This window comes from Neofelis nebulosa, chromosome 2 (assembly GCF_028018385.1).
Source record: "Neofelis nebulosa isolate mNeoNeb1 chromosome 2, mNeoNeb1.pri, whole genome shotgun sequence".
In the NCBI taxonomy this organism is placed as follows: Eukaryota; Metazoa; Chordata; class Mammalia; order Carnivora; family Felidae; genus Neofelis; species Neofelis nebulosa.
In genome coordinates this window covers 146,242,941-146,263,176 of record NC_080783.1, presented here as the reverse complement: position 1 = coordinate 146,263,176, position 20,236 = coordinate 146,242,941, and the positions used below count along the sequence as shown (strand labels likewise).

At 40.4% G+C, this 20,236-nt stretch overlaps 1 protein-coding gene across 1 annotated transcript in view; it reads left to right on the top strand.

The window, feature by feature from the left end:
* The window catches only part of LRRC8C (leucine rich repeat containing 8 VRAC subunit C), an 82,140-nt gene that overhangs the window by 40,967 nt on the left and 20,937 nt on the right, over window positions 1–20,236 (top strand). Inside the window, exon 2 of the mRNA XM_058716650.1 lies at window positions 5,383–5,524. Coding sequence (XP_058572633.1) covers window positions 5,387–5,524 — 138 coding nt within the window. The 5' untranslated portion in view covers window positions 5,383–5,386. The remainder of the gene's footprint in view (window positions 1–5,382; window positions 5,525–20,236) is intronic.

Genomic DNA, 20,236 nt, shown 5'->3' with positions numbered 1-20,236 from the left:
CATGAACTATGAGATCATGACCTGAGCTGAAGTCAGACACTCAACCGACTGAGCCACCCAGGCGCCCCAGGAATTATTGAACTTTTAAATTCATTTTTGTAATGGTTCACTCCCACATTACTGTAATTTGGAATTGGCTCTTGTTCCCTTGAATGATGTCTGTCTAAAGGTAATGCCATTTTCCAACTGCCAAAAAACTGTGGAACAAAGCAAATGTTGACTGTATCCAACTGATAGGCATTGGAGAGCAGTGTTAGCAATCAGGTTTGAATCAAATAGAGTAGGTTTCATATTCTTAGAGCCAAGGGTTAATAGAGCAGAATTTGTTCTGTGTAATTAATTCTGGAGAAAATAATAAAACTCTCCTGAGAGGGAGGAGGACAGATTGTTCAGGAAGAGCCAAATAAATGAAAGAAAGAAACTCTGGGTTTGCAACTAACTTTACCAATATTCTTTACCAGAGGATTATATCATATGATCTTCTGAGAAGTAAATTTTATAAAGCCATTAAAATGACTTTCGGAAATAAATATTTCTAATAAAGGAAATGCACGTGGATTTCTGCAAAAGGGCACAGAGGCAGCTCTATAACATAATGTAGAATTTATATAATTTTAATTAGGACTCCAGAATCTCATGATTGAAATGCAATGCCATATTTCCAAAGGCATTTTTTAATTAGGTAAACTAAGCTCTTACATAATAAGTTGGAAATCAAAATTGGACAAAATTCCAAAATAGAAAAAAGTTAAATAGAAATAAAATTATGCTGATTGATCTCTAGGGGAAAAGACTATATTTAAACCCAAGCAGTTGATTCAGTGGTGACTCCCTGAGCTTGAAACAGTAACTCTTGAAATGGTAACAAATCCATTGGAAGCTACAATAGTAATGAAAGAGAAATCCAGGGTAGCCACTGATAATGCAGGTCTTCAGAGCTGCTGAAATTTTTGAAAGAAGAATACAAAATAAATTTTTGTTTTCAATCAGCAAGCACAAGGTCCATCTGCTCTCTCTTTAGTTTTTGGAGTTGTTTAATCACCTTCTTTATCCCCACCCTTTTGTTGTGTCAAAAATAATTACAAGGATGAGCCCTGTGATATGTTAAAATAATAAAGTCTCTGTGTTGTAGGGTAGATCTGTGTATGTACATTCATGTGGAGTATGTGTGTACACGCATATATGGCATGGCCATAAACATGGACACATACATACACTTACCCAAAAGCAGTGAAGTGTGTTAAGAGCTCTAACAAAAGGGCTGTGTCATCTTGGCCGGCAGCTTCTCTAAAAACCCATCTTAGTTAGGTTGTGCCAGTATGGGGAGGCAGTACATACTATTTAAGTTTCTTAGATTCCTTAGTTTGTCTTTATTTTCCACATTAAAAAGACTAATGCCTGTGAAGGCAATGTAGCCAAGGACTCAGAGAACATGGCCTTTTCTGAGTGCCTATGCTTTGCTTTCTCAACAAGAGCTGTAGATGAAAGAACAGTGAGCCTCTACCTCAGTGCTTCTCAAAGTGTGGTTGATGGAACCCTGGTGGCCTAAACCGGGAGTCCACAAGGTCAAAACTATTTTGTCATGCTCAGATTTATTTTTATTTTTTTATTTTTTATTTTTGCCTTTTTCGCTTATGGTGCCAAAGCAGTGGTGGGTAATGCACCTTAGCACGAACCAAGATAGAGGTATCAGACTGTGCTGTGGTGATTACATTCTTCATTAGCATACACTTACAACTTAAATGCCAGTTTTATTTAGTCTCCTCATTGATGCATTAAAATTATTTAAATAACTCATAAGCCTTAGCTACACACTGTATTAATGTGCTGTATGATGAAGGAGAAGAATATATAAAGCATTTCTGGTACATTCCACAGTACAGCAGTTGTCTCAAGGAAAAGTCCTCATTTGAGTTGAAAGTTGAGTTAGCTCCTTTATCGTATTATGTCACTTTTACTTGAATAAAACAACTGATTACTCAGACTTTAGCCTGTGGAAGATATTTTCTCGAAATGAATGAAGTGAGCCTAATGCTTTAAGGAAAACATCTGATACCATTTGCTACCACAAACTTCAAACTTTCAGGTGGTGATTAGAATTTTGGAAAAAATCCCATTCCTTAAAACTTTTCTCATGAAAGCAGTAATGATATTAATGAATGTGATTTTTTTTTTTACATAATTTGTCAACATTTGGAAGATCTGCATAACTCAGCAATCCAATATTTTCCAGATAACCAAATACCAGCATATCATGAAGTTTGAAAAGTTTGTTGATATAGTTTTCAGATTCCATATTGCAACTAACTAGGTCAGTTTGATATCAAAAGTTAATATCCACAATTATATGAAAAGGCTGTTAAGATACTCTATTTTCCAACTGCCTATCTATTGGATTCATAAATTTCGATCAAAATAACATTGCAACAGACAGAATGCAGAAGCAGATACGATAATCTAGCTATCTTCCATTAAGCCAAATGTTAAAGAGATTTGCAAAAGTGGAAAGCCATGCTTCTCTCTCTCTCTCTCTCTCTTTTTTTTTTGTTACTGTTTTGGAGACTAGTTATAATCAACATGTAATGGGTTTATTTTTAACTTAGTATATATATTTAAACTTTCTTGGTTTAAATTTCTAATACAGTAAATATTAAGTGGTGTGATCCACATAAAAAAATGCTCCCTGGGGCGCCTGGATGGCTCAGTCGGTTGAGCGTCTGACTTCGGCTCAGGTCATGATCTCACAGTTCGTGGGTTCGAGCCCCGCGTCGGGCTCTGTGCTGACAGCTCAGAGCCCGGAGCCTGTTTCAGATTCTTTGTCTCCCTGTCTCTATGCCCCTCCCCAACTCATGTTCTGTCTCCCTCTGTCTCAAAAATAAATAAACATTAAAAAAATAAAAAAATAAAAAATAAATTTAAAAAAATGCTCCTTGAGGTCCTTCTACATTTTAAAGGGTGAAAGTGACCTGAGATCAAAACATTTGAAAGCCACTGCTTTACATCGGTGCATTTTATTCCTGAGATTGGTCCTCACTTCAAAGAATAAGCCCAGTTCCTTCAAAGGTGTACAGGAACTCACCATGAAGGAAACAACCACCAAATCTGTCAAAGAATGTGGACTAGCACACAGGTATACTGCCCTTGTTAGCACTGTCACTGCAGCTGGCTGGGGTCACCTCCAATCTCATTTGGGTGAGCAGAGCTCCATGAACAAGCATCTGAATTCAGTCATTCACTTACTCAACAGCAGTTGTTCAGGCCCTGCTCCTGTTTGCCAGGTGCTGTGGTCAGTGATGGGAATGCAAAATGGAATGAGACAATGTGGCTCAGTCGGTTGAGCGTCTGACTCTTGATTTTGGCTCAGGTCATGATCTTGTGTGTTTGTGAGATCAAGCCCCACATGGGGCTCTGTGCTAACATCGCAGAGCCTGCTTTGGAAGCAGAACTCGGAAGTTAAAATGAGTTAGAGCCTCTGTGACTGTCACTGGCCCAACCGTGAGTAGGAAACACTTGGGGCAGTGAGGTTGTAATGACTCACTGGGAAGCAAAGCGGTCATGAAGTGTTAGGAAATATGAACTAGTCTGAAATGTCAAGGACACTAGGAATCTGAAAAGTTCTTAATTTAGCTTGTATGGCTTGCCTGCAACATATGTTTTGAGAACACACGTGCATAGCATATAGGTTCTTCCTTCAAGAAGCTTGCAGCCTAGTGGTAGTAACAGAATGAAGTTAGGGAAGTCGTGTTTTGATAAAATGAGAAAATCGTGTCAAATGCTGCACGGATGTCAAGTAGGCAGGTCACACATGAGAGTGGCAGCAGGCAGTTGAAATTTTCAACACTGTGTTAAGGAATAAGCCTAGAAGGAAGACAGATTGCCGCTTTAGGAAGTCAGCTAAAGCAACAAGACAGAATGGATAATTAAAATCGTTTCCAAAGATAACCACCTGTGAACTCAAAGAGGAGGCTTGGCTTGGCTTTGGGCTGTTTATTGTACAGCCCTCAATTCAGTATGAGGGAAGGGAAGATCCACAAAATAAACAAGGCTTGGGAGAATAAGCAGCAAAACGCAGCCTTGCTCTTGCTCTGTAATTAGGACTGAGTAATAAGGACAGGTGCAGAGAGCTAGATTCTTGGATCCAAAGGTGGCAAAAGGGAGAGAAATTTTCTTTTTGTCCCACACTGGCTGCCCTTATTGCCATAAGAACAGAACATTCCTTCTCACGTAGCAGGCTGATGAACTTCAAGTCCCGGACCATAGGAAAGGCAGTGGGACTGAGCCATGAGAAAGGACAATACAGTCTAAGAAGGATGTGTCTCTTTCTCCTTTTTCCTGGAGCCTCAGTTGCATCCTACTCATTTATCTTCTGTCGTTGAGATAGAGATAGGCGTTTCCAAGGACAACTCATTTCTCAGAGCAGAAAATCAGGATAAATGTGAGGTTCACGGTGAAATATGCAGAATACAGAAAATAGAGAAAAAGAAATCAAGTCAAAAGCACAGGCACAGGATGCCTGGGTGGCTCAGTTGGTTGAACGTCTGACTCTTGATTTCGGCTCAGGTCATGATCTTGTAGGTTCGTGAGATCAAGCCCCACATGGGGCTCTGTGCTAACATCGCAGAGCCTGCTTGGGATTCTCTCTCTCCCTCTCTCTGTCCCTCCCTACTCGTGCTCTCTCTCTCTCAGAAATAAATAAACAGTAAAAAAAAAAAAAAAAAAAAAAAAAAAAAGAAAAGAAAAGAAAGGAATGTTTTACAAAGCACGGGGACAAAAAATGGGAAGCAAGAAAAAGTGAAGTCCTTTGCAAACCATCCCCTCCCCCTACCACAACCACAACCACAACCACAGCCAATGAGGTCCTTCCATCTTACAAGACCAGGGCCAGGTGGCAAAGCAGTCTACCTTCCCAGGGGGCAAGTAAATGCTTTACAAATAGAGACTAGTAAATAATTAACACAAACCAATGCTGAGATTACATTGAAAATAGTTTAAAGCAGCAACCCAGGATGCGAAGATAAATAACAGAAGCATTTCAAAGGCTGGGCTCTATTCTCTCTGGCATCTTCATGTTTTGTTTAGGGGAAGGGAGGGTCCAGGAAATAATGGTCTGCTCTGGCCATGGTCTTTCTGGCCATGCGGAGCCAAAGGCAACCCACTTATGGGATAATAGTCAAGTATTTGCCATTTCCGTGTGGGGCTTATTTCCTCTACCAGTGGCGTTATTCAATGGCTTCATAAAACACCAAGGTGCCTTGATAACTCCTGGACTAATTCAGGTCACTGCTTCTCATGGGTTGAAGCAGCTGTTAATGTCTCTCAAATGCTGTTAATGCGGTGTGTTGTACGTGAAGAGAAATTAATTCACAGCCTTTCCTTTCTCAGAAACATGATTCCGGTGACAGAATTCCGGCAGTTCTCTGAGCAGCAGCCTGCCTTCCGTGTGCTGAAACCATGGTGGGATGTGTTTACCGACTACCTTTCGGTAGCTATGCTGATGATCGGTGTGTTTGGATGTACTCTGCAGGTAGGTGCCTAGACTCACATCAAAATGGGAGCCAGAGCAAGACACTAAGCTGTTGAAACCTTTAAAAAGAGCTGGTGGTATGATTTTCAGCCATGTAAATACTAGTTGTCCTGCTCCACTTGTGTATGGTGTTTGTAGTCATGGAAGGGAGCCCAAAACATATTCACTGCACTTTCATATATGTATATATATTTGTATAAAACTAAATAAACTGGCCATCAAGTGTTCTACTATGATAGGGGCATCCATAAAGCACTAAGAGAGTGCAGAGGAGGGGCCCATGGCTTGGGAATGAGAGAAAAGGTGATGGTTGTATTAAAACTTGGAGAACCAACTGTATTAAGGGAGACGGAGCCAGGGGTAGAAAAAGATGCCAGGAAGGAGACAGAAAGCTTGAAGTCATGGGTGTGAGGAAGAACATGACACCTTTGGGAAACTGTCAGTAGGGCTGGCACTCACTGGGTGTCATCAGCGTGAGAGTTGAAGCCATGCCTGTGAATGGAGTCACCAGGGAGAATGTGGAGAGAGAGATGACGTCAGGAATACCAAAGTGTGAGCAAAAAAAAGGGGTGCCTTTGAGGGAGACTGAGAAGGGGCAGCCGTACGGAGAGGTGGAACCCAGGAGGGAGTGGCAAGACACGTGTGGTCAACGATGGCAGGCCTACAACTCACTCACGGACTAAGGAGAAACAAGTAGCACCCGGGTCGTTCGAAATCATAGTTTGAGTGGTTGGAAAAGTGAATGGAAATTAAAGACTGGCGTCGGTTCCTCTCAAGAGAGGAAGAAAAACTTGGAAGAAAGGGAAATATCTAGAAGTGGTGCAGAGTGGAAACAAAGGCCTTTTAAAATTTGATTTTAATAATGGTTAACACATAATGCTTCCTAAGTGACAGGTACTCTTCTGAATACTTGACACATATTTTAACTCATTTCATCCTCATGGCAACAGTGAGATATCGGTGCTATTATTATCCCCACTTACAGAGAGACCACAAAGGCACTGAGAGATTAGGGAAACCTCCAAGGTGAGTGGCAAAACCTTTACTGAGACCCAGGCAGTTTGGCCTGCGTGTTAATCTCTAACACCATGCCCCTTTGTATTTGTAGGCTGAAAACATTTGGCCTCTCTCTACCCCCCAAAAAAGGATACCAGTGAAAATTCAGAATTTGAAAGACAGAAAAGACATACATTCGTTTATAAATAAAACAAGTAGTGTTGAAGAACCTACTGTGTTCCAGGCACTGTCCTAGGTGCTAAGAATTATCAGTGCAGGAGAAAAAAGACAAATACCCCAGCCATATAGACTTTAAATTCCATGGGAAAACAAAATAGGCAAAACCAGCTCATAAATTATATATATTAGAAGGTAATAAGGACAATGAAAAAGAAAATACAGCATACGTGGACGGTGCCAGCAGGTGATATTAGGAGTTGCAATTCTCACGTAGGAAGCCTTCACTGGGGAGGTGACTTCTGATGAAGGAAGTGTGGGAGCAGACCACGCAGATGTCCAGGGAGGAGCCTCCCCGGCAGAGGGAACAGCAAAAGCAAAAGACACATGGACAGAGTGTTCACAGACTCCTTGCCCTTCTTCAGGAGAACTTGACATTTGACTTCTTCAGCTTTCTAGCTCTGTTTCCCTGGAGACCTGATAAAAGTAGAATGTTAGCTGTGTTACTAGGCAACGTTGCTTGTGATATAAATGACTACTGTTTGGTCAACTGCATCTGGACTGGAAGAATGATAAATGCCTGGTAGGAAGCCACACCACCGGACTTCTGTGATTGTGGTGACACCTATAATAGGGCATGTCCCTTGACACACAGAAAGTGTGTCTATTGAGTTACACCAGAGATTAGTCTCTTTGGAGCATAGTAAGCCTTTTAAGCCAGGGTAAATGCAGACCCCCATGTCCAGTGAATCTCTTTTCCTTGTGCCTGAGATGATCTGGAGAGGAAGGGCCTGGGGAGAGACGAGGTCCTGGGCAGGGTGTGGATCCGACACAGACAGTTAAGAAGGTTCCTCCAAAGATAGAAAGCCTGATGCCACATTGCTGGCAAGCTGTGACTTTAATCCTGGATCGTTCTAAGTGATTCTGGTACCAGATGAGTGTTAGGATAATCTTAAAGTCCGAATGTTGAGATAAACCTAGAAGGAACCCTGGTGATGTTATAAGCCTGAAGCAGGGATGTCCCTGGCATGCTGAAGAAAGCCAGGCCAGTGGGCTACAGCAGAGTGAGCTAGGCACAGAGTAGAAGAATAAGGCCTGAGAGGCAATAGTTGCAGATCACACAGGGCTTTGTAGGTCCCTGTAAAGGTTTGGGCCTTGCTCTGAGTGAGATGGAACATGTTTTGAGGTTCAGGCAGAGGAGTGTCATTATCTAACTTGTATTTCAACAAGACCACTCTAGTTGTTAAGAATACAGTAGAGGGGGCAAGGATAGAAGCAGGGAGGTTTAGAAGGCTAATTTCAGAAGGCTAGTGCAGGGGCACCTGGGTGGCTCAGTCAGTTGAACCTCCAACTCTTGATTTCGGCTTTGGTCATGAGCCAGGGGTCATCGGATTGAGCCCCATGTCAGGCTCTGCACTGTGTGTGGAACCTGCTTAGGATTCTGTCTCTCGGGCGCGTGGTGGCTCAGTCGGTTGAGCCTTGGTCTGCAGCTCAGGTCGTGATCTCACTGTTCATGAGTTCGAGCTTCACATCAGGCTCCATGCTGACAGCTCAGAGCCTGGAGCCTGTTTTGGATTCTGTGTCTCCATCTCTCTCTGCCCATCCCTCTCTACCTCTCTCTCTCTCAAAAATAAATAAACATTGAAAAACAATTCTCTCTCTCCCTCTGCCCCTCTCCCTCACTCACATGCTCTCTCTCTAAAAAATAAAAAAATAAAAAAATAATAATAAAAATTTTAAAAATCATTAAAAAGAAGAAGAAGAAGGCTAGTGCAATAAAATCCAGGCAAGACGTGAATCAGATGGCTTGCACCAGGATTGAAGCAGTGGTTCTGGATATATTTTTAAGGAAAAGCTGTAAGATTTGCTGAAAGATTGAATGTGATTTATGAGGGGAAAAAAATCATGACTAAAATTTTTAGACCTGAACAACTGGAAAAAGTTTGTTTTTGAGCATAAGTTTGAGTTATATGTTAGATATCCAAGTAGACCTGTTAAGTCAGATGTTGGATAGAAGACTCAGGAAGGAGCTCAGGGTAAGTGAAGGATGGTCATCTTCACAGAGGAGGAGGTGATGGATCCAGGATCCAGTGGCAGGACAACCCTTGATTTGGGGGGAGGGGGCATCTTCCACCACAATGGGAATGATGGCTACAGATGCATTTGGTTGGAGGGGCAGGGGCGAGGCACAGAAAGATGAGAGTTTGCACCTAATAGCTTCTGTGAGGTAGAAAGCAACACATCTGGAGAGAGCTTGTGAGGGTGCGGGAGGCCATAGGATGTGGCAAGAAAGGAGGCCTGGAGTAGGGTCCTTGAGGAGAAGGGCAAATATTTAGAATGGCCAGTTTGGGAAGTCACAGAGGGAGGTGACATAGATCAGCAGGAGGACTCTGTGTCTGTTTTACTTTATTACCATGGCAGGGCCTGGAATCGTTTCTCTTGTTGGCATATCCCATGGCAGGATGAAATGCAGAAAAGAGAAACCACACAGACTATCCATAAAAACTAGTAGTTAACCTGGAACAAAATGAAAACAAGAGCAAGAACCGATGAAAATATCTACAGTGAACATCCTTTAAGAAGTGCACCCATAGCAAGTTCAGAAGGGACAAGTGAGTTCAAGCACAACTGGAGCACCTGTTCCTGTGTCATGGTCAGAATCCTGTTCCTGGAACACAGCCCTGTTGCATCTTTCCGCTGTGCTGTAGCTCTTGGAACTCCCCACCTAGCACCCCACCCAGCATCACCGCATATCAGATACTGACCTAACCTGGTCCCTTCACACACAGGCCTGTTTCATTCTCATAGTCTTTAGAAGAAAACGGACCCCAGTTATCTAGATAAGGGAAGTATAGTCTGAGAAGTCAAGGCTCTAAACAATGTGAAATGCCTCAAAGGAAGATTGTGTCAGAATATGAAGGTTACCAGTCTCAGAATTCGTAGGAGGTGGACCATTTGATTCAACAACATCCCCAAGTACCCACAATATGTCAGGCATTGTGTAGAGTGCTAGACACTGAAAGAGAAATATAATACAGCCCCTGACCTCAGATTGCTAGTAGTCAAAAGACCATAGAAATCCATAAGCAATGCCACTCAGCATGTAAGCACCTCAATGGTGATAGACTTCAAGAGCATTAAACATGGTGTCATATCAGCTGCTGGAAGTTAGGAACTTGAGGAAATGAAAATTGAACTCAGTCTCAATGAATAAATATACAAAACTAATATATATGTATATATACACACATATGTACATATGTGGGTATATGTGTATTAATGTATATATATATACACACATATATATGTGTGTGTATGTGTGTGTGTGTGTGTGTATATATATACATATACATACATATATATATATATATATATATATATATATATATATACACATATTTAAAGGAGTGGAAGGAAAAATCAGCACAAACAAAAGATTTAGTATGATCATTTCACAAAGCCCTCATTGATGAGTATCAATGGCGTTATAGAGGGCGTCTCACGGTGGGTGGGACATTCCTGCATAGCAGAGGAATTGTCGTATCTCCAATGCTAATCGCATCTGCATTGAGTAACCGTGATAAGGGAACCTGTTCTAGAATCTGCATGTATTTTAGCTCCCAGAATGAAACTGTAAAAGTAAATTAGTCCCATTTTTCAGATGAGAATTTTTATCTGAAAGGTTAGGTGACTTGTCCCAAAGCCAAGAGGGATACAGTGGATTTTCCAAACTGCTGTTGATTCTCCAGAATGGGTCTTTCACGAACGCTGCGCACACTGCTCTGGAATGGTATGGAAGCATTACAACTGCACAGATCATATGGCCAAATTTTGGCTTGTGAAACAGGATCTTAAGTATAAAAACAAGGGCAAAATGACCAAAAGGGAAAATAGAAAGTTAGAAAAAGAAGGAATTTCCTGAATTACATCTTAGATTTTCTAAAAGATGATTCACTGTACACCTACTATAAGAAAGAATAACTTTTAACCTATAGTAAACGTTAAAGAAACAAGAAATAAAATATGGTATAAATTAAAGTAAAACCATCTCATATATCCATATTACACATGAAAGTAATATTCTTTAGGGGGAGAATTTGCACTCTTATTTTAGTTCTGATATCATAATCCTCTGAAATTGACTTGATGACTGATAACTTCATAAACAAAAGGTTCTCTGTGAAGCTCAAATTTCCCATTCCCAAGGCAATAATTTAAATAATCATAAAATCTTATCATAAAATGTGTTTTTATGCCTTGGGTTTCCCTTTGTAAAATGAAAGTGTGATAATTCTTTCCGATCTTATTTACAAAACAAGTTACTCTTATGGTTCAAAAACATGACAAAGCAAAAAATCAAAGGTAGGGTTACAAGAGTGCTCAGTGGTGGTAAGAGTCTCTTTGACTCTTCAAATGGCTTTGTCCAGTGGCAAGTTGATTATCTGTTTATTCCTATAATATTGTGTTCATATAGGTTTAACACTATGCATTTTGAAACTACTGGGGAAAGGAAGAAGTTGTTATCTATCAATAAGTTGTTATCAGTGTTCATTCTTTTTTGCCCTGATGTAAAAGGATTGTCGTCAACACTCTGGTCTTACTCTTCTGACAAATATTTGTCCATTTCCAAGCAAGTAGCTATTTTCAAGGCTGCCATGGAATAAGAGAATGTATAAAGAGCATTCCTTAGATTACATCCGTCCACATAAGAAGCAAATGTAAACTCATTGTGAACCGGGAGACTGTGCATATCCTATTCCTGTATAGTCATACACCCTTAAGGACCAGTAGTGTAAACACCCAACTTTTTGCTGTAAACAACGCTATTCAAAAACTCAACACACTCAATAAAATGGAACAAATCCTGAAAGGTCAACACATTGCTTCCTGGAAAAATAAGATTGCTTTAGATCTCTGCTCAGTGACTCCAGGTTATCTTATTATGACCAAATCCAAAACAGCCCCCAGGCAGGCTGTTCCAAATATAGAGTTAGTAGTTAGAAACCAGAAACAGGAACTGGAAGAAACAAGCCCCCTGGAAGCCCAAGGGGACTGCTTTGTGACTGTTATACAAGAAAGATATTTCCTGCTTTCTGAATTAGGAAAGAAAAAAAAGCCAAGAGAATGATTTCAATGACTTGAAAGCACCTACAAAAAAATCCTCGGGGACTTAACCCAATCCCCAGGAGCAGTCCGGCCAGCAGAGTTACACTGGAGAAGAGTTTGGGACATCTGGCTTATTGGTGGGAATTGAGTCCCACCTTAATTTTTTGGTACATATTGAAGGTAAGTTCCGCCTCTCTGAGTTACAGCCGTCCATGTCAGTTGCACGACAATGGCCTTCAGGTGAAAATGCTCACAGGCAGTTCCCAGGAAAGTACGGGTGGTAAAAATTGTAGACTCCAGAATGATTTTAAAAGAGTTCACTTTGATAATGTGCCCTGAGTTCTGGCTTCTGTCTCCTTCCCCCATTCTCTGTCCCATACTGTCTGGATTTCTAGTTGATCTTTTTCTTTTGTCAAATTTGAATTTAAAAATGGAGACTCAGAAATTCTTACTTAGCCTGTTGTGTTTGGTGAAATTCAGAGTCCTGGTGAAAGAGCAGATGGTACTAATGGGTAGGCTTGAAATGAAACCCTCATCTAAGATCATGTTTTATGAAGTTTCTGTGTACCCTCATGTCATCATTCTGCTCTGAGTCTTTGGGGAATATAAACAGAAATCATTTGGTGGCAAAAATAATTTTAAAGAGCACCCTTTCCCATCTCTGTAAGATGGTAGTGGGTCCTGTAAGAGAAGCACTATTTCAAAGTCCCTGTCACATCTAAGTAACAAAAATATGCCTTAGTTAGGACTTCCTTGTTATGGTGGTTTATTCAGACTGATACTTTTGATCTTCCCTAGAACATGACTCTTGTCATCTTTCACCTTGACAACTGAATATGCAGTGAATCCCTGGCCACCAGAATAATATATGAGTGCCTTTCACCTCATCCTCTTGGGTTTAACATGGGGTATGAATCTAAATGCTTTTCTTAGATCGTCTAATGCCATCCAATGCCAGTCAGTGAAGGAGGAACATTTCCCTTTATCTCACTATTATTGATTGTTATGATCGTGTTGCCTATTGATTGTTTAATAATACACCTTTTCCCTCAATAGCACAGCACTGATAGGCTTTAGGATTTTTTGTGGGGTTTTTTTTCTTCCTATAAGAAGCAAAGGAGATTTAGTCTCTGTTGTTGAGCCTGGATTGTAATTCACCAAGACCTATGTTTAAAGGTCTCTGTTGAGTAGGTTTGCTCTGATATGGAGGGCATGATCTTGTATTTCTAATCAGGGTCCTGAACTTGGAGACCCTCCCCAGTCCTCTAATCCTCCCAGCCAAACACCGACTAGCCCTCCCCTGCCCTCACTTGGTTCCTCTTCAAGTCCCCTTCTTCCATTTCACTGAGGACACCACACTGATGACATGTGGGTCATCTCAGCCACACAGGGGCCCTGAGATCAAAAGACTTGGCTAGCACTGGGACGGCATTTTAATTGTAAGGCTAGGAAATTTCTAGTTTATATCTGGAGTCCTCTGTTTAATATAAAGAGTGCTTGCTGTGCCTTCTCCCTCTGTGGTAATGTTTTCTTTATAAACTCTTACATTTTTGTTATATTTAAAATTTCTGTTTGGGAACATTTAGCCTTTGTATAGTTAAAAAAAAATTACCCAGTATTATTGTTTTGTGCTCACTTTTTAAAATATGTAATAAAACACTCCCAACTAGAAGATTTAACAAAAAAATAAGATACCATTCAAAATAGCACCAAACCTATCATGTATGTAGGAATTAAGCTAACAAAGGATACACGGTAACTTCACAGAAAACTTTAAAATGTCTAGTAAATGACATAAGAGACAATTTTAATTAAGGGGAAGATAATATGTGCCCTTAGCACAGAATTTATATTACAAAGAGGTCCAGTCCCCATGAATTATTTTATGAAATAAAAGCAATATTAATAAAATTCCAGCTTGATTTTTTGAGAAATTTGATAAACTTATACCAAAATTTATATGACAAGTGCTCACTTGGGGGGGGGGGGACTAGAATGGCACAGAGGAATAAAGAAAGAGATGGAGGGGGAAGAGGAGGGGAGAGAGGAGGGAGGAAGAAAGGGGCTTTGTGTGAACTGATAATATACTGTGCACTGAAGAATATGGGTAATTCAAGCCTCTGCCCTTGAGGTTCCCCTCTCCCTAACACACACACACACACACACACACACACACACATACGCATGCATACACGTGCACACGCACACACACATTCAGCCCACCCCAACTATATAAACTAATTTATTCAAATGTTCTTTATAGAATATGAGTCAGGTGCTCCATTTAAATCTCATCCTTTTTCTTTCTTTCAGTTATAAACTTCTAAGTCTCTGTACAAATATTTCTATTGGATTTCATAAGCTGGAAATTTCTTAACTCCAAGTTTTACAAATAGAAGAATCACTAACTCTAAGATTTATCATCCTTTTGTTTCAAAAGCAAAAATCTACTTGGAAGAACTGCCTAGTAACATAAATTCCATAAGACCATGCCTCATCTGTCATATTTATCCTATATCCCCATGACCGAGAGCAGTAACAGGCAGGTGTGAGTGCTCACCAGAACCCATCCTGCGGAATGAAGGGGTGAGTGAGCAAGGAAGAGTAGATGAGACATGTTTTGCCATGTGCTAAGGTACAGTGAGCATCCAACAGCCGTGGGAAGGAGCTGAGACCTTTGAATCACAGAGATAACTATACTCATTTGTGGGTGTTTCACACCATAACTTCAGAGACTGTGACCAGTACAAGAGAGGAACCCACGGCCCCTGTCTGAGGCCTGATGGAACTACACTGAGCCTAAAGTTGAGAAGATTGAAGGGAACATGAGAATAGACAGCAGACACCTGAAGGGCTGCTTTGTGGAAAGTTGAAATGGCTTAAACCATTCCGTGTGTCCTAGAACACCAAATAGAACCAATAGCAGAAGTTTTAGGAAAGACGATTTGGGCTGAGTACAAACTCAGACTCTCAAAAAGTCAAGAACTTTCTGAAAATGTCATGCAAAGTAGTGAGTTTTCTCTTCTTAGAGATGCCCTTCCAGAAAGTGAATGGCTCAAGAATCCATGTGTCATGCAAACAATGTTCCTTTGTTCTCTACATATAATAAATAGTGCCAAGCAGTGAGGTTAGGTGGTGATAAAACATGACAAGTCCCTGGCAAAAAAAATGAAAAATTTAAAGTGCAACATTAGATATAAGTGAATTGTGAAAAGTAAAGCCATGTTAGGAGAGTGACAAGTGTCCTACTCTAAATAGGGTGGTCAAGGAAGTCCTCTCTGAAAAGGTGCCATTTGAGCAGAATTAAAGGAACTGAAAGAAGGAGGTATGTAGTTATCTAGAGGAAGAAAATGCCAGACAGGAAACAGAGGAGGACAGTGTTCCAGGTACAGAGAGAGAACAGGGAGTATGGTCTCTTGCAGTTTTTCTTGCTTGGATCCTCTTTATAAGGCTTGACATCACTATTAACCTAAAGTGAGCATTACCACTAATGCCTTGGAGCACCGTGCTCCTGCGAATAGCATGTCTTAGGTTGACGCTTCCAGATTTAAGTCGACTCCGACATCAGACGTAAGACAAAGAATTTAATCCTACAGCATTTGGAAGCTAGGACCTTATGAACTGCTAAAGCAATTAGCATGACCCTTTGTTGACACTTCAGCCACAGTGTGTGGCAGAAAATGTCAAGAGCATATCTCATCACGCCTACTTCAAGTTACTAAAAGACTTCAAGTTGCTAAAAGGCAGGGTGCGTGTCTAATTCATCTTTGTGCTGCCCACCTGCATGTCTTAGACTTGACATGCACTCAAGAAATGTGTTGAGTGGATGCATTAATATGCTTCAGCAGCTCTAAGGACTCAGTGACTGTCATAATAATAAAAACAATTATATGAACTTGCAATTTAAAACTGAACCAAAAACTGACAGAGGAAAGTTTTGTGTGGGGTAATTAATAAGGAGGTGATAAAAATCAGATCTTCCCCCAAAAGTAGAAAAAGAAGCCAGTAGCAAATAATTTTCCTTTAGTAATATCAGAGAGTAACCACAGCCTTCTAGAACTGGATAAGACTGGGGAGCACGATCCTTAGAATAATTAGCATAAACCCTGTGACAAAGAAGTAAGACTGGCTCTGTGTCTGAGCAACAAACTTGGGGGGGAAAAGTCCTTTGAGGATGTTTTGCAATAATGGGCTAGAAAGAGATCAACACACCCTGACTTATAGGTGGTTATGTGGCTTCATGTGTTAGAAAACTAGAGCCAAAATTTGTATAGAAAAAAATAGCATGCTGTTAGAGCAAAGAAATTTATAGAAATTGAGGCGCCTCAGCAGAGCAAGTTATAGAGTCAATCCAGTGAGACCAATGAAGTATATTTTACAGACTGAAAATTTGTTATGTTTGGCATATGTGGTGGTTTTTTAATACAATTGTAGTTGACTGTCATGGTGAAAACCAGGTTTTTCTTATCTAGACAATTGCCCATTTATTCAGATGTTGTACAGAGAAGTATACTGCCAGCATCCCAAAGTAAACCATATTATGAGCAGTGATTAAGTTCCAAAGCAATATTAATACTTGACCTTCTACCCAGGGATTGGATTTTATGAGCTTCCCTAAGAGTCTAAAAACCTCCATGTTGTTTTGTGGGAAAATGGTTTCTTCATTCTAAACAACCAGTTTTCAAATGGACTTTTGAGGGTTTTTTTATATTCATTAACTCTTTAGTATACGTTAGTCTTTCAGGGGGTTTTAAAAATTAACATTTACTGGTTCTTGAGTAATGGTGATACTTCCATGATATCGGTTTATTCTGTTCTTTGAAGTTTGTAATCCCACACTAATTAAGTTTCTCTAAAAAATAAAAATAGAATTTCAGAATTAGAGGAGAATTTAGAGGTGAGTTAATATAAGTTCCCATCCAATATAGAAATCTCTTCTATAACATCCTTGACAGATTAATACCTAGTTCCTATTTGAGTATATGTGGTGATAGGGAGAAGTGTTTTGTTCAGTGAAATTTTTGCCATGAAACTGCAAGTAAATCAGTACTGGCTGTTGACTAGGTGCCCGGGACTGTGGTAGGTACTATGGGGGATACAAAATAATTAAGGCTCCATCTCCTTAAGGAATAGTTGAAGAAGCAAAATAACAGACTTTCATTCTACCGTTTTGTTTGCTGTGCTGTGTTACATGCTAAGTTCTGACAACACAAAACTTGCTCTTGACTTTGAAGGTGTTTAAACTTTTGCAAAGATAAACATTCACGTACATCCTTCTAAAACGCAAGATAATTGCTGCAGTGTGTGTGCATGTGTGCGTGTGTGTATGCGTGCATGCTATATGGTCATATTTCAACGACCAGTTATTACAATGACTACAAAGCAGGAAAAACAGTTAAGTCTACCTGGGGAAATCAAGTTTGTCTACATTCTATATAGGATGATTTAAATTATATTCCTGGGGGAAGAAAGTATTACGCTGTGTTACAGAAAATAAGACTTGTGAGGCAAAGTAAAATTTAATTATATGTTTCCTTCGAAGATTATAGCAAATAAAGACTCTTAGATTTTTTATTTAACAGCACTTCTTCTTCCTAAAGAATAAAGGAGTAAAGGCTTTTCAATTTGCATAGTGAGTTTTCATCAGGTAATAATAGCAAGTTCTAAACATTAGCTTTCTCTAAGAAGTAAACTTTGCTAACTGGCAAATTAGGGTCAGCTATTTTTAAATTGAGCTGTGTCTCCCTACTCAAAATATATTAGTCTGTAAGAGCTGGTGAGATTCTTTGCACTGATACCTTAAGCTAAAGCTGTGTAACTTTAAGTTCAAATATGTTAGCTTATGTTTTGCGATGTTGATGTTAACTTTTTAAAGTTTTTTTTTTTTGCTTTTGTTTTTTTTTTGTTTTTTTGGGGGAAGAGAGAGAGAGGTAGAGAGAGAGAGACAGAGAGACAGAGAGAGAGAATTCCAAGCAGGCCCCACGCTGTCAGAGCAGAACCTGATCTGGGGCTCAGTCCCACGAACCATAATCAAGAGTCGGACACTTAACTGACTGAGCCACCCAGGTGCCCCAATGTTAACTTTTAAAATGTAGTTACTGTGGGTGATGTATGGAATTGTTGAAACACTATATTGTATGCCTGAAACTAATATAACACTGTATATTAACAGGAATTAAAATTAAAACCTAATTTTAAAAAAAGAGGGAAAAAAATTAAAATGTGGGTGCGAGATGTTGGGCTCAGAAATGCCTACGGCAAAATGAGGAAATATGGTAGAAACATATCCTTCTAGTTCACTTTTGTGCATGATCATACTGGTTAGTCATTTAGTTTTATATTTTTAGAAATTCTGCACTATCAGGGCACCTGTGTGGCTCAGTGGGTTGAGCGTCCAACTCTTGACTTTGGCTCAGTTCATTATCTCATGGTGTGTGAGATGGAGCCCTGAACTGGGCTCTGCACTGAGAGCAAGGGACCTGCTTGGGATTCTCTCTCTCCCTTTCTGCCTCTCCCCTGCTCACTCTCTCTCTCTCCCTCTCTCTCTCAAAATAAATAAATAAACACTAAAACAAAACAAAAAATTCTGCACCATTAACCACAAATCTTCTAATAAACAGGCCATCAATTACATCACCATTTTAACAGAAAACATGAACTCTCCCATAGGTTTTTAGGTGAAACACATGGTTTTTCTGAGCCTCAGTTTTTTTTTTTTTTTTTTTTTTTTTAATTTTTTTTTCAACGTTTTTTATTTATTTTTGGGACAGAGAGAGACAGAGCATGAACGGGTGAGGGGCAGAGAGAGAGGGAGACACAGAATCGGAAACAGGCTCCAGGCTCCGAGCCATCAGCCCAGAGCCTGACGCGGGGCTCGAACTCACGGACCGCGAGATCGTGACCTGGTTGAAGTCGGACGCTTAACCGACTGCGCCACCCAGGCGCCCCTCTGAGCCTCAGTTTTATTCAATGAGCAGGATTGGCATCATTTCCATTTCACAGTTTATTGTGGAAAAAATGGTGGTAAAATAGAAATGTATTCTTTTTAGTCTCTTTAACTATAGACTTCAAATACCTTCATCTGGTGCATTTCCTTCAGCCCTAGGTGTGATTAGTTGGGTCTCTGGCAAACAGATTGAGAAAGGTCTAAGAGAAAGGACCAAATGTTCAATTCTTCCCTCTCCCAGAGGACCCTACAGGAGCTATATGGACAGAGGACAAGACCAGGCAAAAGAACATTTGATAAAAGAAAAAAAAAGAACATGTAATAAAAGAACATTTGATAAAAGCCCCGCTCTGTCCCCAAACTCACTATATCAATCTCCTGGTGAGCTAAGCCAGACCTCAGATAAGTCACAAAGCCTTCCTTTGCCTAACCACTGAAGGCTATGTGATCTGGGGTAGGAGGAGGGGGAGGGCAGCTCAAGAAGCTGCCTTATCCTCTTTCCCTGCACTTTAATCCCTGCCTGTCCAGAGTTGGAAAGGGCAAGGAAGACACTGAGATCGGGACAGTGGGGAGAGGAGATTGATTGTCGATTCTCCCTAAAGCCAGGGGGAGAACTTGTCTGAGCTATCCTCCCCAGGCCCTCCGAGGAGATGGTCCACTTCCAACAGAGGCAGTTCCAGAGCCATCATATCACATCAGCTTCAAGAAAGAAGAGAGACTTCAAAGTGGTGACCCCCAAGGGAAGCTCTAAAGAGAGTCCAGAAGAACTCATCTTGAGAGCTCATGCCACTTGAACTCAGAGCCTTCACCCCTTATGAGCACCAAGATTCACTACTTTTCCTTGAATACAGCTATCTCTACTAACCCCATTTCTCCTAGAAAGAAGGAAGGAGGAACAAAGGAGAATCTTGAGTTCTACCCCGAGGTCAACCACCTAGATAAGTCAGAAAAAGACCCACCACTGAAATTCATCCTATATGGTAAAAGATCCATTTGCCTGGAATGTATGGAACCTTTCTTATCCAAATTAATGATATTTCTGGAGTCCAGATAGGTTAGCTTCCAAAAAGCATGATGATTAAAATTTTTTTCCTTACTATCCAACACACCTAAATGAGTAACACTTGCCTTGACTTTTGCCTTTCCAGCAAGCCTTCCAGGATGTCACAACAAGGCACAGGCATTCTCTCGTAAACTATACCATCAGTTCCCTCCCATAGATTGACCACAGCCTTGACATCGTTCATTTGATGAGCAATTTATTCTTTGATTATTAGAGTAAATTAGTTTTTGTTTAGTAAAACAGTTTTTTGTTTGTGTGTGGATGCTTCCATTGTTTAGAATTCTGCATCTTTATACTGGTTGTACATTGTGTGGACCATCCAGAGGATTTGTTTCTCTTTGGACCCCCCCCCCCCACCCCCCAGTTTCTCTCCTCTTCCTTCAGCTCACAGTTTATCAGAGAACTGCAGTGTGTCCAGGGATAA